General features: G+C 46.5%; 2 protein-coding genes and 1 long non-coding RNA gene across 3 annotated transcripts; 1 reads left to right on the top strand and 2 right to left on the bottom strand.

Moving 5' to 3' along the window:
• Nucleotides 1–1,782: 1,782 nt before the first annotated feature.
• Nucleotides 1,783–3,161, bottom strand: LOC125728067 (uncharacterized). Its single transcript, XR_007388906.1, has 2 exons — nucleotides 3,037–3,161; nucleotides 1,783–2,191 (listed from the first exon to the last, which is right to left on the bottom strand). It is a non-coding gene; the product is annotated as an uncharacterized LOC125728067 (long non-coding RNA).
• Nucleotides 2,188–8,243, top strand: LOC125728066 (uncharacterized). Its single transcript, XM_049005136.1, has 3 exons — nucleotides 2,188–3,814; nucleotides 4,466–4,506; nucleotides 5,022–8,243. The coding sequence occupies exons 1-3, from the start codon at nucleotides 3,320–3,322 to the stop codon at nucleotides 5,107–5,109; spliced, it is 624 nt and encodes a 207-aa protein (XP_048861093.1). The 5' UTR covers nucleotides 2,188–3,319; the 3' UTR covers nucleotides 5,110–8,243.
• A 657-nt stretch (nucleotides 8,244–8,900) lies between these two features.
• LOC125728065 (Krueppel-like factor 11) lies at nucleotides 8,901–12,705 on the bottom strand. Its single transcript, XM_049005134.1, has 4 exons — nucleotides 12,502–12,705; nucleotides 11,171–11,428; nucleotides 9,907–10,696; nucleotides 8,901–9,736 (listed from the first exon to the last, which is right to left on the bottom strand). The coding sequence occupies exons 1-4, from the start codon at nucleotides 12,550–12,552 to the stop codon at nucleotides 9,441–9,443; spliced, it is 1,395 nt and encodes a 464-aa protein (XP_048861091.1). The 5' UTR covers nucleotides 12,553–12,705; the 3' UTR covers nucleotides 8,901–9,440.
• Nucleotides 12,706–13,128: the final 423 nt, after the last annotated feature.

The raw sequence follows: 13,128 nt of genomic DNA on the forward strand, positions 1-13,128 counted from the left end.
TAACAGGCCGGGGCCTTTAACAGAGTTTTCACGCTACTTCCACCCCAACGGGAAGTAAGTGTTGATCTGCAAAAAAAGTCAAGGACTGCTGAGCAGCTGTGCTTCGCCTTACTTGGAGACCAGGGAGTGAAGAGAAACGTTTCGCAGAAAAGGGGGTGAACGCACCGCACTGGTATTTTTACAAGGGTGGTTGAATTCCCTGCTGCTCTTTTGAACTGGGACATCTCTGATTGGTTTACAGGGGGAGAGAGACTCCCACCACTCACACGGACAGCGCAGAGGCCTCGTTTAAATCAAGTCGGAGTTCAGCTGCTTTCTGGGAAACCAGAAAACCTTGCCGATGAGTAAAAGATTGGGGTCACAGTGCGTTTTGGCCACAGTCACAGGTCAGGATCCAACCACAGGCTGTTCATCGCAAGCAGCCTGTGGTCATACAGGATTGCCACTCGCTGGATGGAGAATTTTAGAACTGGAAACAGAAATGTCGCCTTTGTTCAAGATCCGGTTCATTGCGTGAGAGTCATTGAATGATTTAAAAATGATTCTGTCTGTATCTCCAAACCGCCATGTGTGTGTGACAACACGCCCTCACACACACTTAAACAGTGGAATGTTTTCTGAATATTTAATACCGTTGTTTTCAAAAGAACAGAAGGAAGACAAAGCCGTGATCTTTCATCAGGTTTCTTATCCCCAGTCCCTGCCCCCCCCCCCCCCCCCCCCCCCCCGCCCCCCAACATAATGGTGGTTTAAATTTAGAACATGAAAAAATTGCTGAGTGTAGAAAAACCGCCAAGAAAAGTCACATGTTTGTCTGAAAAGACGATGTAGGATCTTAAGTAGGGTGTCTGGATCGCATGTGGCACAACTTTCTGGTTGAAAGAATCCACGGGAAGTTCTGTTGTGCTTTGGGGGAGACTCGCCCAAATGATTCGTATTTCACACGCCTTCGGGACGAATTTCAGTGTGTATCTGTTTTCCAGTCATGGGAATAGACACCCCTCTCCCTGCCTGGAAAATCTACTATAGAGCGTCTTACACTCATATCCGAACTGATCTGCCGTATCGATACAGCTGCCAAGCTATGAGAACATTATAAAAGCCTTGCGAGGGAAATCACAAAAATGTTACCGCAGTGTGACCCATGCCGCCCCCGCTTTCCGCCCAGAGATTTATTTTAAGCATTAGAAAACAATCTGAAGCAGTCGCTGGATTTTGGACGTAGCCCTGAGCTGCTGCCTCTGAAAGGTTGATTTCATATCCAGATGTACACAGATCTCCTGGGATGTGCAGCAGTAGCACTGAGAGAGGTTCTCGCTCAAAAGCGTGAGGAGTACAAATTTGGTCTTGCTTAGAATTGTTCCATACTTGGACCTGACATTTGAAATAGAAGATGACAAAAGATCTCATGAACGTTTGCGCTATTGTTGGTAGCCTGGAAACTTTAACCATAAAAGCGTCTGAACGATATAAAACAAATCCAGAGTTAATACTACAAGTGTAATAAATGCGAGTTAGTTGTTCCCTCCCAAAGTACAAAACATCGTGTGACAAGACCTGTTCAGCAGAAAAGCACCATGCAGTTTCCCTGCATGAAAAATGAACCTTTCTGCTGTCTCTTTGGGTAAATGAAATCTAACAGGCCTCAGTACCAACAGGGGCTTCATCGTGGACCCTGACATGAGGTCATGTCTCCGCCATATATGGCCTGAGATTGGTAGCGGAAGCTCCCCAGTTGTGCATAATTTTAATTATTCGCACGAATTCAGCACGCGTAATAGATGGCAGTACCAGATTTTATTAATATTAGTGGAAATGAATGTCACTTTTACAATTACAATTATCGATTCACACACACACACACTCAAGAAATGAATGTAAATTAATTAATATAACTAATATAAAATATCAGACCCTGGGTGGGGCCTGTCCGTCTTAGATGGGTTCAGCGCCACGCCTGGCCCATAGGGGTGTTTCGGGACCTTTGGTGTTGTGAGGATGGTGTGACCGCCCGTGTGCCTCACGTCCCCAGAAGATATTAAACAAACAGTACGGGGGGGTGCGCTTGGTGTCCCAGCAAGGCTCATTCCAGAGGGTTTTTTGTGCATCAGGATGGGTCAAACAAAGGCTTTGTGAAGAATGTCCTGGAAGCTCCCCACCCCAGGGATGGAATGTTCCTCGCTTGTATGCCCTAAAGGATACAGAGCAGTCACTCACTGGCAGGTGGGTTATACATGCCGGTTTGGTGCCTGTACCTCACCCCCCTCCCTCAGCCACCACAGCAAAGGCCATTAAGCTGGAAACAGGTGGACAAACAGCTTTGCTGCTAGAATAATGTTTCTCGATTGATTACACTGTCTTTGTAGAAATCGTACCATTATTACTGCAGATCTTGGTGTTCCAGTAGGTTTACCCGACTTCTTTTTTTTTTCAGTTTTGTTACACGTCACATGACGTAATCTTATTTTAAATGAACATATCTGTGAGTGTTTACCTGTCATGCATTTTGATACCGGTCCCTTGTTTGCCATATTTTACCGGCTATTTACTGAAACAGTCCTGCGATTCCACAGGTAATTAGAAATAAATGTCACCGGATTTTACAATCCAAGCTATTAATCATTGTCCTGTCGCGTTAGTTTTCCGCCCGGCAAAGGGCATCGAATAAATATACTGAACGCTACTCGCAAACAGATAACGTGGGGCTAATGGGAAGGGTTTTGTGTGCGAACAGGAGTATTATAATTATGGTAACAAAAGACTACAAATGTAATATTAGAGCCGGAGCGATTGACATGGGGAGGTGCTGCACGGTGGTTATGTAACGGACTTTTCCCAGCTGTACACTGTAGTAGTGACTCGATCCTTTAGGAGGTCCGAGATCCGGAGACTTGCTTCGGAATGCTGCTGGAAATTCCCACCACCCTCACTACGAGTCCGGCGCAGATGTGTGCAGCATGCAAGCATGCAAACAACGCGTTTTATCTCCAGCTGCCTACGACTGCCGCTACGACCGTAGCAAAGTTCTTTTCTTACCGCATAGCAGACAATTAAGGAGATAGGAGTTTCTAACAGCTGCACTTGCGATGAGTTGTTCTGCTTGTTATTTACCCATCGCGATGCGAAGCGGCGTATGGAGGAGCGCAGCTTCGCAGTCAGACTGAAGGAATTCGCCGCGTTAAATTTTAACTAGTCCCCCGTGTTGCTGAAAACAGTGGGACACAGGAGCCCTGGAACACATGTAAGACTTTTTAATATTAGTAACAACATTAACGGACAGTATGGTTTGATCGTATTTTTTTTAAACGAGATCAGCGGCATGGGAAGCGTGGGCAGCCGCGGGAAAAAGGTGGCACCTGCGTCTGTGAAAGAGGCGAGTGGCGACGGGGAGCAGCGCGATCGCGGTGCGGCCGGCGGCTCCTTAAAGCCTTCCGAAATACAGACTGTGACTGACTTGAGGCAGTCCCGGGACAGAGCCCCACCGGCCTGCCACAGCGAAGGACGCCACTCGGAATTATCCGCTGACGACTATGACGTCATGGACGCGGACTTGGACGGCGTGCTGGCGGAGTACGACGGTACAATAGCTGGTCTCGGTGAGATCTCCCGGCAGGGCGGTTTCTGGCATCCCGGACGCGAGTGTAAAGGAGGCGGCTTCAGATCCGTTTATAAATTAGAACTTTCTAAAGAAACTCCGCGACCCTGTGACGTGGATCGCAGGGTCGATTTCAAGAAAGATTTTTATAGTAAACATTTCAAACCTGCGCTTAGTTTTCCAGATAAGCCTACTTGTCCTGGCGGATTACGAGAAAAGGTAATTTTTTTTTATTATTATTCTTTTCTTTATCTTTAGGTAACATTAGGTAAAATATAGGCCTGCATAAAATCTCACAGTGATTGTAACTGGAGTGTAAAGGTGTTTGTAGTCTTTGAAATTGGCGCCGATCTTCAAATTCCTGTCGTCTAAAAATACATGAATAGCGACAAATTTAAAGAAATTATAAAACACTCAAGGTTTTCAGTAGGTTTGATCAGACACTGGATTTTCAGTAGGAAAAATAACACAAAACACTAATGATATTCCCTGGTTATTAACTTGCACTTCCCATTTGTATAGACTATGCAGTTTTGAGGCATTGCATGAAATTCTCCCATTCTTTAACGCGTCAAACATCCATGGCACTCCAGCACTTTGTAAATTCTCTTGTAATTAAAATGTGAAATTGTTGTCCTAGTATTTGAAAGAGCGCCTTAATTGAGACAAACTCACAAGCAGCACAGAAAAATCGCGCATCTTTTGAGACCTATGGGTGTAAGGAAACAGGAATGGAAGGTTCAGCGTTTTAATAATTTGTTCAGGGTGCAGTTTGTAATTTCGAATGCAAATAGCTGGTTAAACAAGTATGTTTAAACACAATATACTGTAGGCCTTAATCATGCTTTAAAGGTAAAAATGTCTTGGCAGGACCGTTTCCAGGATCGCTCACTCACCAAGGAGACAGCCTCGTAAGTACGCCTTTAATTATTTAGCTTTCCTGCCCAAAAGTATGTTGTGACAAGTCGGGCAATATCAAATTAACAGTATGCATATTTAAATACTTAGCAGCCTTTTTACGGTGGATAAATCGTGTGATGCGCTGTTTCAGAAGAAAAAAACGGCCCACAGTTAGAAACATAATATGCTCTTACATTTAGAGACAGATACATATTAGTGTTAAGTTTATGGCATCCTTTCTATCAAAAATGAACTGACTCTCTCCTGGAATTATTTCAGTACATTTTTACATTTATGGTCATTTAGAGTAATAATAATAAAATTGTATTCACATTGTTCTTTTTGCTCATGAAGCTGTTTACAAGTGTCATAAACAATCTAATGAAAGATTAAACCAATGTGTTTAAAGTATTGAGGTCAGTTCGAATGGATTTTGGTTGGTTATTAAACAGCTCTAACTTGGCTAAGGGCGTCTGCCAAATACTGTAAATGTAAATATAATGTAAATGATGTGTTTCTGGAACAGGGTCCCTGGAACTTGTGAGGTTACATCCTTCCGGTATAACAGGTCAGAAGAGGACCTGATGGAGACCATCGAGAGGGAATTCAGCTGACGATGGCCACAGAGAGAGTCTGCAGTGCTGCTCACTCACACAAAAGACAAACTGTTTTTGGTCTTGTGGCACAACTCTGGTACCCAGAGCTGAATTACAGGAACTTTTCTGTCACTGTAAGTGACTATTATAAAATCTCCGCTTTGTGTTGGGACAGCCATAACTACTCAGCTGTACAGCCAGTTCACTGGATACAGTTGTTGCTAGACTGCGAGTCATTTAAGAGGCAGTGCTGGTACAGATTTGCAGGCGGCTGCATTACTTTGGCTTCTTAGTCCCCCTATATAAATTATAATTTACCGGCTATTCCTATATTAATATTAACGCCTAATGTGGCGACAGAGCCCTGGCAGCATGTGACTTGACTGTGTCAGCCTGTAGGTCACTGCCAGCTGCCCAGTGTCGTAAAATCAAATCCTATGAATGATGAAACAGAATATATTGACGGCCAGTGGTTTCTGTGACTCATCTGTGATCAGCCCAACCAAACCACAGCGACCTGTCGCCATTGCCTTGGTGACCGGTTTCCCTGGGAATATTTAACGAGCCAGAGGGTAGCACTCTCCTGCTAACACTGTAAATGATTGCTTACGTTCATGTGAGCTTTCGTGCTCAGGTCATGGTCGTTTCTTTTTTTAGGCATGGTGCGATCTTAATGTATGGGCTTTTTAACGTCAAGGTCTGATTAGAGCAGCAGTTCTCAGCCCGCGATTCTCAACTCATGGGTCGCAACCCAAATTTGGGTCGCGAGGCGGAGTTGGTAATGTAAACATTTCAAAACCAGCATGCTCTTATGCTGATCTATGATCAGATTTCCCAGCCCAGTCCTACAATTAGCCCGTATAAACAGGTCTTTGGTCTTCAAATGCTTAGCGCAAAACTAGTGAACACTCAACCAATCCAAGAAGCCAAACCGCAGATGCTTAATTTAAAATTCGCTGGCACATCAATCAGATTCGTGCGACAGGCATTGATTGGCGAAAATTGCAGAGGGCACTGCGCGCTTAATAATAGCGCTAATTTAAACCTATACTTAACACAGGGTCGTGACTGAGCCGACATGGGAAAAACTGGGTCGAAAATGGTTGAGAGCCACTGTTCTCGAGAAAGGGTATTTCAATCCTTGCTTTCTTATGTTTGGCACAGATGTATATTGGGGCGGCACAGGAATGTTTTTCTTGCTTGCTCCGTAGTTTTATAAAATACGTCTGTATATTTAAATCTCTTTTCCTGCCCAGAATTCCCCAGCGGCAAGCCCCCTTCCTGAAAGAGAACCTTTACACTGAACTGGGGTTCTCTCTGGCCGCTTGTCCGGCATGGAAACCAACCCACTGCGCCCCCTGTTCTGAATGCGCGTCTATACTACCATCTTGTGGTTACTTCGGGCATTACACTACACAAATACTCTTGGGGCGGTATAGAATTAAGCTTCTATATCAGGTAAAGCAGGGTTTCTTAAGTTCTGGCGACTGTTTACTTGAAGAATTTCCGTAATTTTGGAAAATTTAAGCTTTAAATTCCCCCCATTAAATAAATAACATGAACTTATCGTTATGTAAATTAAGTAAAAAAAAAATCTAGTTATTAAATACAAAAAGCGTTGAGGTGTTTTTTTTTTTGCTTTAAATTGTTTCATTTAGTTGATTATTTCTAAATTGTGCTGAATTAGTTTTTGAATGTAAATAATTGATGTATTTAATTAATTGCTCAGGGCGATGAGCAATTGAAAAGCCACCATCAGGCCATTTAAAGCTCTTTAATTCGACTCCTGTCATTTCCTCATATCCCAGCTTAATCAAGGCAGCTTAGTCGAGAGCTCAACTGCGACACTGAACATTTTAATAATTTTTATTCTCGGTGCTTAGTAGAGATAGGGAAGAGACTCTTCTGGATGGTGCTACAAAGTCGGTGAGTAATGACACTTTTCTGGTGTATATTTTCACAAACCTGCAGGGTTTTTCACCAGAATGCCCGGTCAACTCGGGGGCAGCAGTAAAGCCTCAATCTAAATTAACCTTAATCACGTGACCGAAGTCATGTGACAGAAAAGCAAAGGCGTCTCATCCTCCCAATCAACCGAGTTCAAACTGAATACCTGTGGGCTGCTGAAAGGTTGTCACCCCGGTTTCGGCGTGTAGCTTAATGCATAGGAATAATGGTATTTGTTCCGTGAAATACACAAACACCTGTATGTTCCATCGAAAAATAATTTAGTAATCATTCTGGCAAACCCAGTCGCATTTGTTACTAAGCCGACTTGTGAGTCGGACTACAAAACGGTCACGTGAATATCTACAATTGTTTTACAATCTGTTGGCAAAGGGCTCCAGGCTTTCATTTGTCACATGCGAGGTATACAGTCAGACCGTAACCGGTAGTGAAATGCAAGGTGGTCAACACCGCCAAAGTAAACGATGAAAGCAAAATAAGTCATTTAAAAGTAGGCCTAACAATATCATAAATAGTCATAAATAAGGACAGTTATACTGTAAAAAACTAGAAGATCAGATATCGAATAGATCGAGGTCGAATAAAGTATGAGGTGCATAATAAGGGGAGAATATAAGTTAGAAGTGCCAATTAAGCGGTCTAAATTAGACTCTCTAATTGTAGAAGCTCCTTCTGAGCATCTCAGTTCTCACTGTGAGATATCAGAAGCGCTTTCCTCGGGTAAGTTATTTATCTACACCGCCTAAGTGTGATTGTGCTGCATATAAGCGTTCCGCTTCACCAAATTTCAGAAAAACCGGCGATGCTCGGCTGCAGTCGAAGAAGCGGCCTCTTTCGGTGTCCGCTTATGACGTCATAAATACTGAGAGGTGGGTATGCAATGCGATACCCGATTGGTCGCACCCACCCAGCGCCCCTCCTACCTACACTCTGATTTGTCAAAGGGTTCTAATGGGAGGGGGTGTGGAAAAAGCCGCAGAAGTGGGCTTTGTGTAAAGGGCGTAAAATCGTGTTAGATCCGTAACGAAAGGATAGCCATCAGTGACCATTATGAATTTGTGTTGTTGTCGTGATATTTTCACGGTTTATTAACTTTGTGTTTATGTGTCATGGAGAGCAGGGTGGGGTAAAAGGAAAAGAGAATCTCCCCCCGGGGATTAATAAAGCATCACTCCTATTAATGATTTTGCTGCTATTTTATTATGTAAAAAGCATTACATCATTTTCAAAAATCATGCAAATGTACCAGAGATTTTCTGGACGTATTTCAATGTACCAGCTCCCATATGCATCTTTGTTTTTGATTTATCATCCATTTAACAAGCACAGCACTTTGAAAAAGGAAAAATATTTTTTACCTATAACTCGATTTAAATTACAGGGGTATGTATACATGAGTAGGTGTCTTTGGAAACTGATATATGTGGAAAGTTAATGATTAATAAATACGAGACAATAGTTAGGAACATAGGTGATGCTATTTTGTTGGGTTTATTGGGTAAGTTAAGTTTCCTGGTGTAGCGTCGGTAGGCCTACACTGCTACACTGCGTTGCCTTAATGTAGATATGATCAATTATTGAGCACTAACTCGCGAAGATGAATTTCTGGTTACATACAGAGAAGTGAAACACGATGACAACGTTCCAGTTGGGAGTGTGCTTTCACAACTCCGCGTAACGTGGGAGGCCAGGCGATTAATCTGGATTTCCAGTGACTTGCAGAGCGATTGCGTCACGTCTGCGGGATGTTCCGCTGCATCAGCAAATTCCACAGGAATTTCAGTCCACCATCTTGGCGTGTGACTTTGACATGACATTTGCCAATGTAGAAACGGGGCAGATACTGTATCACCACAGTCTTTAATACAAACATTTATTAAATACGCAATGTGACATAGATCATAATAATCACAGTGTAGATTACTGTCCACTCACTGACTGCACATATAACTTTCCGTATTCTGTAAGTAAATGGCATTTTGAATATGCAATATGGTCAAAGATATGTATTTACATACACGCACAGATACAAATATACAAATATAATTACAGACAAACTTCATATACAGGCTTTGGCAATGAGTGCATACATTTTGCAAGATATGAAAGTAAACAAATTCCTTTGCAAAAAAACATGTAAAAACAAGCAAGGAGGGAAAAATGTCCAGTGCATTTCAGTTTTATTTCTTTTTTTTCCCATGAGCTACGTAGCAGCCTTTTTAACTTTTCCCTTGAGAGTCTGTGAGGAGTTTAGTCCTGAGATGATAGAATTTGGTTGGAATGGGCAGGCTAGTCTGGAGCCCCTATCGGGAGGGCGGGGCCAGCTGGAGTGGGAGGAGCCCCTACAGGGAGGGTGGAGCCAGCTGGATTAGGCGGTGCCCCTATAGGGAGAGTGGAGCTCTTATAGGGAGGGCGGAGCCAGCTGGAGTGGGAGGAGCCTTGGCCACGGCCAGCCTATTGAGGTGGCGAACCTCAGCCTGCCAGGTGGGGATCTTTCTGGCGGTCATGTGTCGGCGGGCGTGCTTGGTCAGGTGGTCACTGCGCATGAAGCGGCGGTCACACACGGGACACGCAAACTTTTTCTCACCCGTGTGCGTGCGCCTGTGGCGGGAGAGCTCGTCGGAGCGTGCAAACCTCTTGTCGCAGTCATCCCAATTGCAGCTGAAGGGTTTCTCACCTGAAAAAAAGAGAGGGGAAATTGCAACCATAAGTGCACGGGTTCGAATCCTGCATGGGGCAATTAAGAAACTAGTTAAACGGTTACAGCCTTAATGGGACTAAAAGTGTTGCACAAGCTAATCAGATCTTTCCTTATAGACATCTGGTCCTCGGGCCAAACATCTGTACCTGTGTGAGTTCTGAGGTGCGCCTTCAGATGCGAGCTCTTGAAGTAGGTCTTCCGGCAGCCCGGGAAGTTGCAGACATAATTCCGGCGACGGGAGAAGTCCATGTTCATAACGCCACTCTGACCAGAAGGCACATAGAGCGGGGCGGGAGCGAGGGGCAGCAGCTTGGTGTTACCCAGGGTCACGACGGTCTGCGGACATTGCTGAGGCATGGGGGACTGGGGCACCACGAACATCACCGTGCCCTGGGTCACCGGGGGTGTCACAAGGATGGGCTGTGGGAATGCAGCTGTCTGGGGCAGGATGGACTTCACCGTGTGGGCAGAGCTCCGGACAGGGGCTTGGATGATGGCAGAGATCATTCCAGGCTGAGTGTTCACTGGCAGCATTTGGCAAATGATAGGGGAGCTGGAAATGGGGGCAGGGGGCAGGAGGGTGGGGGGCTCGCTTCTGGTGCTCAAGAAGCCCGACTCCGTGGGAGGGCCGGCCGAACTTCTGGGCACGTTCAGGTTCTCTGCTTTGTGAGGGGCGGCCGTCTTGGCCTGGTCCAGCTTCCCCGGGACCTGGGCCGGAACAGATTGGTGCGGGAGGCTGTCGGCCGTGTGCCGTATGACGCTGGTGGCCATGGCCCTGCAGGGGGACGTGGTGGTGGGCTCTGACTGGCTGGTCGTACTGGGATGAGAGTTCCTGGGGTGGCAGGACTGGGCCAGGCAAGTGCCACCTGGTGGTGATGCGGCGGTCAGCGTGGCCAGGCTTTCGGCAAAGCTGGGACTGTGAGGTGGTGTCATGCACTGAAACAAGCGTGCAAAACACCATCAGGCTCTGCATCAGCATGCGCACTAAAAGGAAAGTGACTGAAACCTCCTAATATTGCCGTGATATCAGAGCAGCCAAAGTAAAGGGTTTTTATTTACACTGTATCCAGTTAGGTTTCCTTTAACGTTTACATCACCACCTGTGGCTAAGGTGATGAGATCATAATCACAGCAAATCACTGGGCAACGCTGGAACCCGCAAGGGCGTTGTGATGCCACAAAGATCGAGAGTCAGGATCATAAAGCATGACCCACTATCTGCTCCCATCTGTTCAAGGTCACCATAAAACCTCTAAATGATAACGGAAAACATATCAAGTTATAAAAAAAAGTAAATGATTGCTTGGCTCCATGCAGCTGGGGTTTGCAGACTGAATTTCAGCATGTTTGCTGATCAAACAGTTAGGATTGTTTATCTGACAGGGTGCTTATACTCCCTGGGCCTCTTACCAGTGATGAGAGCGAGACAAAGTCCTTGGAGATCTCCGCGGGCTCGCCGTGGGGGAGGGAGTCGCAGGAGTCTGAGGCCGGTGTCAGGGGCCGGGGCTTGCAGGGGTCTGGCCGGTGGGACCTTTGTCGCCAGGCACTCATGAAGACCAAGGCCTCGGCAGCCTCCAGGTCGTTGTACTCCAGCACGCTGCAGGAGGACTGCTCGCTGTCACGCCTCTTCCGCTCCGCTGGAGACTCACAGGGATCCATCACGTCTCCCTGAATGGCGCCAATTGCAGCATTAAACACAGGGATTATCTAATCTAGGGCATAACCTGACTGTGTGCCTTCAGGGCGGATCAATAGCCAGAGAGATAATACCGGCAATGACTGCACTCATAATTACATTATAACAAGTTATAGCATTGTGAGTAAAGGGAAAAAAAATCTGAAATATTTCTCGCTGCGTTTAAAGGAGCGCAGTAACCTAAAACCGATCAGCATCTTGCTTTTCAAACGATCATCCCCTTAAAGAAAGAGCATAAAACGGGAAGGAGGGGATGCGGCGCCGTGTGTGTTTTGGCAACGTCCAGGTCTAGGAGATCCGCCAGCTCTCGCCCGGGGATCCTCCCATCCGCGAGCACAGCCCACGAGATGACGTCCTTGCCTCGAGCGCGCATAGGGAGGAAGCGCCGGGGCCGGGCTACCCTGGCCACTCCCCAAAACTATGAGGTCGTGTGCCGTTTCAAAGGCGAGCGCACGCTGCTTTTGTGTGGACGAGGACAACAACAACGGCGGCGGATCGGTATCACCGCTAACACTCAGATCGGCGTCCGCCATAGATAGGAATACTCCATATATCCTACACTGGGGGATTGACGAGGCACAGGTTGGATCGGCTGGAGCGTCACTCCTACCTAACCGGCTGGTGGGCTATTTATAACGTGCACGCCTGCTGACCGCCCACGGTCCGCCACAAAACGCACATATGCAGACAGCTATCCCACCTGTTATCCGGCAATGAGCCCTAGGAAACACGCGTGCATTTGCACTGGACGACGGTCTGACATGGAGCATGATGCTGCCAGTCCCGTTACATCGCATCGCACTATGCGTATCTGATGCAGAGTCTCTGTGTCTGTGACGAACGAGACCGCAGGCGATGCGAGGCTCTGAACCGTTACGCAGCCCACCGGGTCCCGTCATTACACTTGGATGCATGTTATCTTCACCACCTATCATGCAGAATTGTTAACAGCGCACAATCAAGACGCTTGACTGCAAGACATCCGTCGTGAAAGTGTCCTCCCCCACTCCCCCCCCCCAAAAAAGAAAGTTTTAAATACCCTTACCCGACTCGATTCTTCCATTTCTGAATTCCGCCCGCTGGCAAAAGTGAGCATCGGGACTATTTTGGTCTCGCCTGGCGAAGTCGGGAAACAATGGGACAAAGAGGAGCGATCTGCGACGCGTCCGCTCGGCGCACATTAAACACCGGATTTAGGATTCGCAGTCAGCGGGAGCCTCAGCTGTGCGAGACAAAAAAAAAAAGAAAACAAAAAAGTCCGAGCGGACCGGAGGGTGGCAACCCGTCGCCAATCAAAAATTAATGTGTATCCGGCGCCGTCCAATCGGAGCGAAGAGGGCGCGTGATCAGAGCATGGCCGCCGGCTGATTGGAGGAAACGGGGTGCGTGGCTGTTGGAGGGCGTACCGGGGGGAGTCAGCAGTGTCGGAATAAACCCGGTGAACCTCCAGTCTGAAAAGTGGGTGAAAGGTCGTCGATCCGTGAGACGCTTGCGTGCGTCTGGCTACTCCGCGCTGGTTTCAGGGCGGCGGAAAACTGCGTGTAAACAACAACTCCCGCTGCACGAAACCACCTCCACGTAATATCATTTTGTCCTCTTACTCTTGATTTCCGAGCATTCCAACCCAGTTATCAACTCGCCAACATTTCAGTCTGCTTTATTTCTTTATTTG

The sequence above is a fragment of the Brienomyrus brachyistius genome, unplaced genomic scaffold (assembly GCF_023856365.1).
Source record: "Brienomyrus brachyistius isolate T26 unplaced genomic scaffold, BBRACH_0.4 scaffold148, whole genome shotgun sequence".
In the NCBI taxonomy this organism is placed as follows: domain Eukaryota; kingdom Metazoa; phylum Chordata; class Actinopteri; order Osteoglossiformes; family Mormyridae; genus Brienomyrus; species Brienomyrus brachyistius.

What these genes read in the sequence shown, in the direction of transcription:
- LOC125728066 (XM_049005136.1), top strand. Translation starts at nt 3,320, where the DNA reads ATGGGAAGCGTGGGCAGCCGCGGGAAAAAGGTGGCACCTGCGTCTGTG. An exon ending in CTGGCGGATTACGAGAAAAG is followed by an intron (nt 3,815 to 4,465) that starts GTAATTTTTTTT and finishes ATGTCTTGGCAG; the next exon opens with GACCGTTTCCAGGATCGCTC. An exon ending in CTCACCAAGGAGACAGCCTC is followed by an intron (nt 4,507 to 5,021) that starts GTAAGTACGCCT and finishes TTTCTGGAACAG; the next exon opens with GGTCCCTGGAACTTGTGAGG.
- LOC125728065 (XM_049005134.1), bottom strand. Translation starts at nt 12,552, where the DNA reads ATGCTCACTTTTGCCAGCGGGCGGAATTCAGAAATGGAAGAATCGAGT. An exon ending in TTGTCTCGCTCTCATCACTG is followed by an intron (nt 10,697 to 11,170) that starts GTAAGAGGCCCA and finishes CGCTTGTTTCAG; the next exon opens with TGCATGACACCACCTCACAG. An exon ending in GCACCTCAGAACTCACACAG is followed by an intron (nt 9,737 to 9,906) that starts GTACAGATGTTT and finishes TCTTTTTTTCAG; the next exon opens with GTGAGAAACCCTTCAGCTGC.